At 41.2% G+C, this 13,030-nt stretch overlaps 1 protein-coding gene across 2 annotated transcripts in view; it reads left to right on the top strand.

Annotated features, from left to right (window-relative positions):
* DEPTOR (DEP domain containing MTOR interacting protein) overlaps positions 1 to 13,030 on the top strand; it is a gene marked incomplete at its 5' end in the record, with an annotated part of 117,958 nt that overhangs the window by 45,054 nt on the left and 59,874 nt on the right. Inside the window, one exon of one of the 2 annotated variants that reach the window (XM_084230890.1) lies at positions 1,480 to 1,603. The exons of the other annotated variant lie outside the window; for it this stretch is intronic. Coding sequence (XP_084087016.1) covers positions 1,480 to 1,603 — 124 coding nt within the window. The remainder of the gene's footprint in view (positions 1 to 1,479; positions 1,604 to 13,030) is intronic. 2 annotated transcript variants of the gene reach the window in all.

Here is a 13,030-nt window from a genome sequence, read left to right as displayed (position 1 = left end):
GGGAGCAGAACAGGTGGATTGACTGAAATTCACTGCTGAGGGGAGCAACGGGTGAGCCAGGAGAGGTCTGGTGCATCTTGTGGGTCAGCTCCCTGGCTGGGGATTGAACTCATGCCATGCTGCAGTGGCTGCGGATAGCTTCATAGTGCTGCAACTTAACCCCTTGTGACACCAGGGAGACCCCCAGAACTACTTCTATTCCAGTACTGAATCTACCCATTTAAGAAATAACACATTTTACTTTATATGTCCCCTGTGTACCTCTGTCCAGTTATATTTCCTTCTTCCCTCCAAGAGACATTTTATTTCCATGGACTTTCTGCACATGCCTCTACCATCAAAGTATCTTCCTATTTTAATGTTTTAAGCTGTTAAAGAGATGCACGTTTATTCTTTTGCACCTTGACCAGCTCACTGAGCTTCATCCATGTAGACAGTGTGTATCTCCAGTTTGTCCATTTTCACTACCGTGTCCTGTGCCATGTGTAATTACACCAACATATCCTTATCCATTCTCCTCCTGATGGACATTTACATTGCTTCTAATTTTTTGCTGTTACAATGAGTGGTTCAGTAAATATTCTTGAACTTGTCCCCTTTAAATCTCTAACCTTGCCTGAGACCTTTTCCTTGCTGTTATTCTCTTGGGCAGCAATGTCCTTCCTTCTCGTTTTTGACTAATTTCTACTCATTCTTCAAAGCCCATTTATGTGCCACCTCCTCAGAGAAGCTTCCATATCCCAAAGTTAAGTGACTTGGATACTAGTGCTCCTCCTTTGGACTCTCAAACAGTCTCATCTCACCTTTTTCATGGCTTTATTACACCATGGTTTACTTACATGTTGACATTCCTCTTAATCTTTATGGACTGCACTTTCCTTGAGAGTGAGGCCTACTGCAATAGCATGCTCAAAAACAAATTGTGGAATGGGCCTCCCCAGTGATGCAGTGGGTTGAGCGCAGCGCTGTGGAGCTGTTCACAGCCTCTTCAGCTCAGGTTCAATTCCCAGCTGGCCAGAGAGATACCCACATGGCACAGCAGACTTCTCCTGTCTTGCCCGCTGCTCCTCTAGCAGAGTTTTCAGTTGTCTGTCTGTTCTGTTCCTCGCTCTATCTCTGGTGATTTCTCTCATCCTCCAGTGCCTCTGGCCTGTACCCCAGTTCTTGTATAAATAAATATATCTTTTTTTTTTAAAAAAGAAAGAAATTGTGGAATAATTGATAAATTGAATTTTGTGATCCTTTTCATGGATAGTAATAATGATGGTAATGATGGTGTTAATAATTCTGAGCACTTATTCTGCTCCAGGTACTGGAACAGATGTTACACTTTACATGCACTCAATCATATCGTAGATATTTGTGTACTTAGAAAATTAGTTAGTAAAACAATTCTCAGTTAGCATCTTATTTCATTTGAGTCATTAAATAAGTGTTTTTTTTTTTCTCACTTGCCTCTTGTTATATATTGTGTTTCAGTGTGTGATGAGCATAAGGAATTCAAGGATGTCAAGCTCTTCTACCGCTTTAGAAAGGATGATGGCACCTTCCCGTTGGACAACGAAGTGAAGGCCTTCATGCGAGGCCAGAGGCTCTATGAGAAGTATGTTGCATGTGACATTCCCTGTTGACGGAACTGAGGCTATTTGAATCTTTTATCATTTTGACTTCAGCCTGGCTCTACCATGTGGGATGGTTACATAACTGTTCCTTTTACTATGAGAAAACTCTCTCATCGTTTGCTTTTCTCTTTTCCAGAAATTAAATTGATATCATAAGATCACTGGTATTCAAATAATGCTTTCCATATTTAAGTCAGCTTGCAAAACTTGACGTGATCTTTGCAGTGATGCTGCAGCCCTTTCTCTTCATAAAATATTGTTATTGGATAACTTGGAGGTTTAGTCTTGTCAGTGGCTGGAGAAGCAGTGTCAAGTACAGGGGAAGTTCACGTTCAGCTTAAGAGATGAATGGTGAAAGAACTTCAGATAACAGAATGTGTAACAGGAATAATCTCTCAGCACTTTGGAAACATGAATATAATGTAACTCAGGAGTATTTGGTTGGTAGATCTTTGGTTTTTCCTTTCATTCATCACTTTTTAAGAAAACTGAACATTGGATGATAACATTATATAGGTTTCAGGTGTCCAGGGTTGTACATCATCATCCATTTATACTATATCATCTGCATATACGCTATCATGCTTGCCACCAAATATCTAGTTTCCATCCGTTGGGTTGGTAGATCTTGAATCTCCCCAGTGCTCTGTCTCTGAGCTGATCTTCTATTTCTGTGTTCTCTTTCTCATTCCACCGTACTTGCTTATTTTTTTCTTCCCAGTGTAACCAGTAGAAAAAGTAGTGCAGGAGTACTGGCAACTCTCTCCTCAATTCCAGCTGCCTCCCAAGGTTGCATGGAGTTGGAAATATGTCTTAATCACATAGCACCTACTCTACGATGGGTGGGTTGGGGCATGGAGGAGGGGTGCCCAGATCATCAGATTAAGGAGTATGATGACTAAGAGCAAGATTGGGTTTGAGGTCTACTTGTCACCTTCCCTTTGTAGACCCCGCTTAATTTTGCACAAGCTCAATTGCCCCAGACATACTGTCATTACAGCAATAGCTGTGATAGTAATAGTAATAGCCATTACTGTTACATTCTCCCAAACAGTAGAGTTTTTAGTTTTCAAATAAAGCTAGTAAACAGGATAAATATCTGTAACTTAAAAGAACAGCATTGAATCTGGACATACTTCTTTCAGATGATAAAGGATATTTTGGTTGCACGTTCCAGACTACAGAATTTTATTTTATTCTAGAAGTTCACAAAATTGATATCTATAAGAAAAATGTTGAGCTTAGGATTATCAAATGCTTTATATACTGAAACAGAGTTAGCTATATAAAAGAGGATGTAGATTTGAACTACACTTTTGACTTGCCTTACTAAAACAAATAATTGAAACATACATTTTAAGCTGACCTGGATTTCATCTTCAAGTGTAGAGACTTTGCAATTCAAATTGAACCTCAGCCTTATCATGGAGTTTAATCCCTCCTAGATTTGCTTCATAGAGAATTTAGTTTAGTTTTTTACCCCAAAGGCCTTGGTTTTCTCAACAGCAGGAGCTTCTGTCTCGAGCAACTGGTAGTCTATTCTGCTTAGGACGATAAACCTGATTGAAGAATTGGTTTAAAGATCTGTGTGTGTTCCCATTGCTTCCTTTATATTTTCTCTTCTTTAAGGATTGACGAGAAATAGAAGACAGAGACTGTATCCAAAGGGGAAAAGCCCTGTTGCGTGTTTTATCTTATCAGAAGTTCCTCCCCATGTGCCTGTCCCTAGGATCTTTTTTCCTGTTCCTCCCGCTGCCTGGCACAATAAATATTTGTTGAACGAACAAAGGACTCTGCATGCTGTGATTGCTCTGGACTGCTTGCTGAGCTTGTACCATGAAAGGGACTGGAGAGAACTTGCTTTTAATGACAAGCAGCAGTATGCAGAGTTTACCTTGTCTTGCCTTTTTGGAATTTACAAAGCAGTTTATACATGAACAGCTTTGATATTCTGTACAATTCTGTGCACAGATTTAGCCACAGTTAGTTCCATCATAGAGATGGGGCACATGAGCTCAAGAGAGGTTCAGTGGTTGAACCTCTAAACCGTGGAGCTAGAGTTCCAGAAAAAATGTCTCTAAGTATTTGGCTCCTTTTGTTCCACTTTTAGTTGAGAAGTGGTTTTCACACTGAGATCCTGAGTTCTGCAAATTGTCTCAAAGGTTGTGTCATAAATAGGTATTAATTGTTTTTTAAACTTCAATAAAAAATACCTTCTAATACTATTATATATGCCGCTTTCGTAGTTTGCTGTGTTGCCCTGTTAGTTAGTGGCTTCAGAGAACCTTGAAATAATTGTTTCCTGCCTTCTTAGCTTATTTGCAGTGTCCAAAGATTGCAGTGAAAATGGGTTAAAAGTTGGTGCCTTTTGCATCTGCTTATCAGAATGACATGGAATGATCTTAATAGTGTATCACTAATGTCAGGAACTGCTAAGAGTCTTGAGATTTAACTGACTTGGAACAAGTTTGTCTGCCACCTTGTCATGGTGCTTGGCAGAAGGCACGAGACCCCTGGCTTTGGGCCAAAGGACAGTAATAGCTGTGATAGTAACAGTAATAGAGTATCATCATTTTCTGGAACTAGTTCCCCAAGCCTTTGTTCCCACAGAACAGCACAATGAGGACCAGATCACACCTACCTGGGCTGGGCTTTCATATTTCATAGGAACCCCAGGCTTGAGTAACCTGAATCTTTTGTAATGGTCTTGAAGCAAGCATGGGTTCTGACTCAGAGGAAAACATTGTCTCTATTGTACTGGACAGTAAACAAATCTGCCCTTTTGCTCCAGAGCAAGATACTGTCTTTATCTTCCAAGTCTGTTCATGATACAAACTTTCTTGGGAAGAAAGAATATAAGCTGTTAGTGTTTGAAAACTTGAGGTGAGAGTTCCTTGGAAAATTGTTTCCCAACAACTACATAAAAATACACAAATTTGTTGAAGTTGGTAGCCGATCATTGGGGAAGCCATAATTATCTTTACCACTCCTGGTTTCTAGATTTTTGTGTTAATCAAAACTACCTTTCAGGTTTTTATTTACTGTTTAAATTCTAGAAGTAAATATTGCTTTGCAAGTGTGAACTTACAAAAATGGAGTTTTCTGTAAGATTTTGAGAAAAGAGATTGGTTGTTTGAGGTATTTTTAAACTGTGCTATTTTTAAAAGACCATCATTCCTTTTCACAGGGCATTTAGTGACAACTTTAGAACAAAATGCAGTTGGTTTCACTGGATGTACAGCTCTAAGTAGAATCAGGGATTTTTTGACCTAGAACTATATCCCTGGTGGATGCTCCTGATTATCTCTTCTTTCTTTCTTTCCTTCCTTCTTTTTGAGACCAAACAACTGAGTTCTTTTCCCATCTGATACCTGAACAAGCTCAGGAAAGACACTGGAAGCAAAGGGTCAACCCACATTCTTGGGTCAAAGAATGGAGGAGAGAACCAGTGCTCTAGACCCTTCTCCCTGAAGTGGGGAGAAGCAGGTACTTGTGTGGGGGAGTACTGAGGAGGGGAGAGTCTAGAGGATCGTGTCAGCAGGATTTCAGAGAAATAGGAACTGGTGGTGTTCCAGGAACTGCATTCATGCCCCTTTTTCTTCCAGTTTGGTCTTGACTGGAGCTGTCCTGTCTCTGGTGGGCATGCTCTTTACTATGATAATGATATTGTGGCTTAACCTTTATCTTCTGCATGCATCTTGGTCTCAGCTTATCAGCCTGGTTTTCTGTGATTTAGTCTGCAAAAAAAGATGAACAGGAATGGAACAAGGATGAGGAACTTCTGGTTACCTGCCCTCCTGCTTGCCTGCCTGCCTGCCTTTCTCTCTTCTTCCCTGCCCTCCCTCCCTCCCAACCTCCCTCTCTCCGTCCTTACCATTTATGTTTTCTTTTTCTTTTTCTTTTTTTATAGCAGGCTATGCACAGTTGTATTATTTGCCTGATGGGCTATTCAGATGTTTAATAATTTTCCCACTGGGGTCCTGGACTGGAGAGACTCATATAAAACAAACTCACTGTCTTATTTTAAATACTAACAAAAAATCATGCTGCCATTATTTCCAAATAACTTCTCTTTCTGAACACTGCCTTCTGAATTATAAGTGTGGTTTAAAGTGCACAAGAGAGTTACCTGCATGTTGCAAACCACTGGCCCTGGTTTATCTCACTTTTTTTTTTTTTTTGCTTTTTTTTGTTTGTTTGCTTGCTTGTTTTCTATTTTTATTATAGTAATGTCAGCCAGTAAAAGAAGGGCCAGCGCAGAAAATAGCCTTATGGCTATTTGGTTCAGTTAGCTGAACTCAACCTTCTTTCCTGGCAATAGAACTAGTCAGTGTCTACGCCTAAGGACTGGGAAATTGGGTGGTGAATGCATCTGGGGACACAGCGCTATTGTACACACACAAAAAAGGAGAGGCAACCACTTCACATTGATCAAGATGGCAGTTAAACAAACCAAAAAAAAAAAAGAAAAGAAAAAGCACTGGTGAGGATGTAGAGAAATCAGAGCCTTTATACATTGCCAAGGGAATGATGCACCTGCTGTAAAAAGGGGTAGGATGGTTCCTCAAAAATTACACATATAATTATCTTAGGATCTAGCAATTCCACTTCTGGAGATGTGCTCAAAAGAATCACAAGTCGGGGGGCCTACCCTGGTGGTGCAGCGGTTGAGCACTGGGCTGCGAAGCTGCCCGCAGCCTCTGCAGTGCCGGTTCGATCCCCGGCCGCCTGCAAGGGTTCCACAAAACGCGCAAACCTCTCCTACCACACCCGCTGCTCCCCTCAGCAGTGTACTTCGTCAGTCTGCCTGTTCTGTTCTCTGCTCTGGCTCTGGTGAATTCTCTTACCCTCCCGTGCTTCTGACTTTACCCAGTGCTTGTATAAATAAATAAATAAATGTTTAAAAAAAAAAAAAGAATCACAAGCAGGGTTCTGAATAGATATTCATTCACCCATGTTCAAAATAGCATTACTCATATAACTGAAAGATTAAAGTAACCTAGATCGTTTGATGGATGCATAATAAACAAAATGTGGTGTACATATGCGATGGAATATTATGCAGCCCTAAAAAGGAAGGAAGGTCTAACATGCTACGACATGGATGAAAACATACTGTGTAAGCCTGTCACAACTGGACAAATCTCGTATGATTTCATGTCCATGATATACCTAGAGTATTCAAATTCATAGAAGTAAAAAAACAGGTTGCCGGGGCCTCAGTTAACTGACTCAGCTACCTGAACCAAATGAGGGCAGAGTGAGAAATGGGGGTATAGTGGGTACAGACTTTCACTTTGGGAAAATGGACAAGTTCTGGAGGTGAATGGTGGTGATAACACAATACGAATGTGCATTATGCTACTGAACTGCATTCTAAAACTTGGTTTAAATGCTACAATGTTGTATGTATATTTTATTTTTTTCCCAAAGATTCATTTTATTTTTATGCATACAAGAGCTTGGGCACAGGCCAGAGGCACGGGGGTGGGGGAAGGGGCGAGAGGACTCACCAGAGACAGAAGCGGGAACAGAACAGGCAGACTGACCAAAACACACTGCTGAGGGGAGCAGCGGGCGAGCCAGGACAGGTCTGCTGCGCCATGTGGTAGCTCCCTGGCCAAGAATCAAACTCGTGGGGCCTCCCCGGTGGCGCAGCGGTTGAGCGCTGGGTTGTGAAGCTGCCCGCAGCCTCTGCGGTGCTGGTTCGATCCCCGGCTGCTCCCCGGCCACCAGAGGAGGGTCCCACATGGCGCGCAGACCTCTCCTGCCGCCCGCTGCCCCCTCAGCAGTGTCCTTCGGTCCTTCTGCCTGCTCTGCTCCCCGCTCTGGCTCTGGTGAATTCTCTCACCCTCCCGCGCTTCTGACTGTACCCAGTGCATGTATAAACAAAAATAAATAAATAAATAAATAAAAACATGCCTCTATTAAAAAAAAAAAAAAAGAATCAAACTCGTGATGCAGTGGCTGCTGTCAGCTTCATAGGCTGCGTCTCAACCCCTTGTGCCACCAGGGAGGCCCTGTATGTATATTTATCACAATAAAATGAATGAATGAATGAATAAGAAAAATCTAAAAGTCATAAGAGAAAAATAGGAGTGGGGTCAGTCTTACCAGAACACTGGCAAGTGTGAGCAAGACAAAAGCAGGGTGATAGCTATACCAGGCCAGATGCTTTGGATCACAGGAATTAGAAAGTGAGCCTGGTAATGGTGAAAGCAGCAAACAAAGGCAATGAGTTAAATGCTCTTGGTTTGGCAAATTAGGAAATTGAGACTTGCTTACACTAACACAGCCAGAAAGCCTGGGGAGCATTTCAAACCCTGGTTTCTGGCTCCAGAGCCCATGATCTCAACTACTTTTCTGTCTGCAACTTCTACTTCCCCAAACCTCTACAGTTTCTATCCAAGGCTGTAAGCTCCACCACCTGCCCTGGCCTCTAGGAGGCTGACCTTTGGGCATCACTAGAAAATGGTAAATGATAGGCAGGTTAAGAGATTTTTCTAAGGGGCTAAGGAAAATTTTCCTTACATCATATCACAAGTCCTTGGGTCTGGTTTTGGAAATGACATTATTCATACCATTTCTATCATGCTGTCTTCTATATAATATATGGCAATAATAGTAAAACCATGTTGACATGCAGAACAGACTGCAGGCCAGCTGTGCTTGTCAAAAGTCCTCAGTCCTAGATCATCATCTACAGATTTCTAGCTTGGCTTGATTATTTAGAAATGACTTGATTGAAAGATAAGCACATTGCTGCTTTAACCATGAAGCAGATTTATTGACAGTTGAGATCAACTCTATTGGTTACTTCTGCCAAGTTTCCCTGATTCTGTGTAATTGCAGGGTTATGAACTCAGCATCTGTAACACTGATCATTCTCTAGTTACTTTTCAACTTGGTCAAATGGAAAAACCATTTAAAATTTCTGGAGTGAGAGAGGAATGCATCAGAGTTCTTCCACTTGCTGAGACTTTTAATCTTTCTGAGCCTTTTTTCACCTGTAAAATATGAAGAAAATGCATAATTCACATACATTTTTGTTTTTATTTATTTTATTTTATTTTATTTTATTTTTTAAAAAGATTTATTTATTTATTTTATACAAGAACCGGTACAGGCCAGATGTGTGGGAGGGTGAGAGGATTTACCAGAGACAGAGTGGGGAAAAGAACAGGCAGACTGACGAAATACACTTCTGAGGGGAGCAGGGGGCGTGACAGGAGAGGTCTGCTGCGCCATGTGGGACCTTCGCTGGCTGGCCAGGATTGAACCTGCGCTGCAGGCTGCAGACAGCTTCACAGCGCGGTGCTCAACCGCCTGCGCCACCAGGGGAGGCATGTTGTTTTGAGGACAAAATGAAATAAAGTTCAGTAGCCTCCCAGCTAATGTTGGACATGTTGCAGTTCACCTATAGGGACTCCCCGGTGGCGCAGAGGTTGAGAGCCGGGTTGTGAAGCTGCCCACAGCCTCTGCAGAGCCAGTTTGCTCCCCGGCCACCTGAGGAGGGGGTTCCACATGGCACGCAGACCTCTCCTGCCGCCCACTGCTCCCCTCAGCAGAGTGAGCTCTGGCTCTGGTGAATTCTCTCACCCTCCCGTGCTTCTGACTGTGCCCAGTGCTTGTATAAATAAATAAATCTTTAAAAAAAAAAAAAAAAGGAAAATACATACAGTCCAAAGTATCCTGGTATTACTCAAGTTGTGGAAAAACCCATGCCTTTATATACTAGAATGATATTCTACATGGGTGATGCCCAGCTTGTATCAGGACATCCCCATTTATCCTCCAGATCCATTCTCAACCTGCCTGGTGCTCCAGGGGCTCACTGATATGGATCCATCAGCAGGCACTTTGCCTTTGACTGTCAGTGGAGGAAGTAGTTGAAGGGAGGAGGGTGAGAGGGGAGTGTTTATTCCTCTGCTCCCTCCCCTCTCTTGACTGCCACAGTTCTTGTCAAACAACCTTCTTGCACCTACTCCCTTTGGCTCTGGAAACTGCTCTCACCATAATCCTCAGGCCTGAGAGGTTAAGGGTCACTGCAGTCGGCCAAACTAGGAGTTTCTCCATCCCTTTTAGTTTCCTTTAATCCTTTCCATAGCCTTTGTAATTCTTTTTTAATTATAAATTTTATGAGCCCATTTGCCTGTCCTTTCTGTAGTTTCCTGCTAGAAACCTGATTGGTAGAGCCTGGGAACTGAAATGTGTTGTCAACTATTTCCTTGAGGGAGCAGGTAGGCACCATCACCCACACTCTACCAGTGGAAAATCCACCTGCTCCTTGGTTCCTTTTTTTTTTTTTTTTTTTTTTCCTATGTGTGTTTCATGGATTGGTTGGAAATGGCACAAGGAAGTCTCCATGAATACTCTTGTTTGAGTAGGGAGGATGGTTGGATTATAATGAATTATTTTGGCTCCTTCCTCTCTGCTCGTCTATCAATCACCCTGTGTTCTTGGTACAAAAGTCATTTCCCCAAGGTGACAGTGCTTGACAATCAGCTCTTGTGGTCATGGACTTTCAGGCCACACTCAACTTTAGAACCTCATTATCCAGGATGTAGCATGTGCCAGTTAAATGTTTGTTGAAAAGATGAATAGATGAATGAATGACATTATTATTTAGGAAAGAAGTGCGTGGGCACACTCTTTCTCTCTATCTTAACATATGAAATGGAAAGTAGTAGGTTTTGCTATTCTAAGATCACTGTTCATATTTATTCATTGTGGTTCAGATCATCATTCAACGGATAAGAACAGCAATCACAGCTGTGATATTAACACTTCTGGGCTGCAGACATCATTCTAAGTATTTTTCATGCATTACTTCATTTAGTTCTTCCAACACCTCTAAGAAGGAGAAATTTTCACAATCAGTTTACAGGTGAGGAAAGCAAATTTGAGATGAGTTAAGTAACATGCTTTCAGTCTGCAGTTTCTAAAGAGCAATGCTCGTCAAAAGTCCCTCCCAGCTGACTCTTCCTTTCTCTACAACTGGCATTAAAAATTAAAAACATAAAATTCCTTGAATGAATCTGAACAAATTGAATTCCATCTCCCATGTGCTTTGAATCCAGCAACTCTAGCTCACACAAGTGTTAATGTCTTCCCTCTGGAAGAGATTAAGAACTCAGAGCCTTTTCTAGAGGAAACAGCACTCGTTTGTTTTTAGTGCTGAGATTCTAGAGTAAATGGATCAGGGGGCTGGGGCTGGGTGGGGCAAAGCCTAACATTCTGTAACAAAGGGGAAACAGAACACACACAGAGTACAAGAGGGGCCAGATCCTTCAGACCCAAGTGACACAGATGGGAGGAAGCAAAGTAAAAGTGAATCTTCTAGGATAGAAACCAGCAGCTGGGAGGTTTTTGGGTTTTTTTTTTTTTTTTGAAGATTTATTTATTTATGCATACAAGAACTGGGGTACAGGCCAGAGGTGTTGGGGGTGAGAGGATTCACCAGAGAGAGTGGGGAGCAGAACAGGCAGATTGACTGAAATACACTGCCTGTGTATTTCAGGGGAGCAGTGGGCGAGACAGGAGAGGACTGTGCCATGTGTATGTGGCCATGTGTGTACACTAGCCAACTAGTATATGTGAAGTAGTAACTCATTGTGATTTTAATTGGCAGTTTCCTAAAGACTAATGTGACTTCAGTCTCCTGGCTGGGGATCGAACTCATGCTGCAGTGGCTACGGATAGCTTCATAGGTTGCGTCTTAACCCCTTGCACCACCAAGGAGGCCCAGCTGGGAGTTTTTAAGGGAGCAGCGTTTTCTTCCATTACTAGAGGCTTTGTATAGATAGATAGAGCCTCCCTAGTCTTTAAAGGTAGAGATGCCTTGGTCTTTAAAGGTAGAGTTGTTTTTCAAGAGGTGTAGTTGCAATGCTGTTGATCTTACTTTGTTTGCTGAATGCAAACTTCCCTATTTAATTACAGTCTCTTCACACAGAGTTGGGGCGTGAAAGCAAGGGCATTATTCCACCAGATGGAAAAAGAACCCAATTGACAGAATGCATTTATTAACTTCAGAGTCCCTAATGAGAGTCTTTCAGAACAGGAAGGCAGCAAGTCCAGATAACATTTTTCACTTGGTTAAAGTTCTACTTCAGTAAAGAATTTACTATCAAGTTAAATTTAGTGAAATTTTGTTTTATATATATATAGTACACTAATTGTTCACAATGCAACTCAACACATTTTCAGAAACAAAATTAACTTTTTCCATCAGAATATAAAATTTCTCTGGAATATAAAATTTCCCCTTGTGAGTAAATTGCTTTTCCTTTTCTATGTTTCACTTTACCATGTTAATGCTCTTTCCCTTCCCCAGTTTTCTGGCCAATTTGGACTCTTTGTCCATACCCTGCAAGAGTCAGTTCTTGGGAGCAGGGAGGGATATATTATATTACACGTGTATCACTTGTTCACAGCTGCCTTGTGCCAGTTGATATGCCAGATGCCCTATACGAATTAGCTCTCATTTTTATAACCCTGTTAAGGTACATGTTATTATCCTCATTACCTATAAGAAGAAACTGTGCATCATTTTTTGACTACAGTGAATAATGCAGCCGTGGACAATTGTGTGCAGGCTTTTCTGTGAACGTGTGTTTTCATTTCTTCTAGGCACATATGTAGAGATAGAATGGACAGGTCATATGATAGCTAATGTTAAATGGTTTGGGGAACTAAGAGACTTTTCTGCATTTTACCTTCCAATTGACAGTGTATGAGTCTCCTACTGTCTCCACATTCTTGCCATTACTGGTTATTATCTCACATTTTGATTCTAGCCAATTAGTGTATGTGAAGTGGTAACTCATTGTGGTTTTAATTGGCAGTTTCTAAAGACTAATGTGACTTAGCCTCTTTCTCTGTGCTTACTGGCTATTTGTAAATTTTCTTTGGTCAGTTTTAAAATTGGATTATATGGCTTTTTCTTATTGAGCTTTAAGTTCTTTATATGTTCTGGATGTAAAGCTGTTACCAGATATATAATTTTCAAACGTTTTCTCCCTTTTTGTGAGTTGTCATTTTACTTTCTTCCTGGTGTCCTTAAAGCATCAGTGTTAAATTTGGATATAGTCCTGCTTATCAATTTTTATAAGTTTGTCACTGTGGTTTTAGTGTCCTATCTAAGGATATTTGCCAAATCCAAGGTCATGAAAATTCACCCTTATGTTTTCTTCTAAAAAAATGTATTAGCTCTTATATTTAAGACTTTAATAATATATTCTGAGTAATATTTTGTGTATGATGTAAAGTAAGAGACCAGTTTCATTTTTTGTGTGTGGTTCTCCTGTTGTCCCATTTGTTGAAGTGACCTTCGTATCTGGTCTGACATCCTTGTCAAAAGCCAATTGACCACAGATGTATAGAAAAAGAGGAGTTTTTATAAGTGTACA

Source organism: Talpa europaea (assembly GCF_964194135.1).
Source record: "Talpa europaea genome assembly, chromosome: 3".
Classification (NCBI taxonomy): domain Eukaryota; kingdom Metazoa; phylum Chordata; class Mammalia; order Eulipotyphla; family Talpidae; genus Talpa; species Talpa europaea.
Note: the sequence above shows the minus strand (reverse complement) of the source record. Positions and strands in the feature narration are given on the sequence as shown.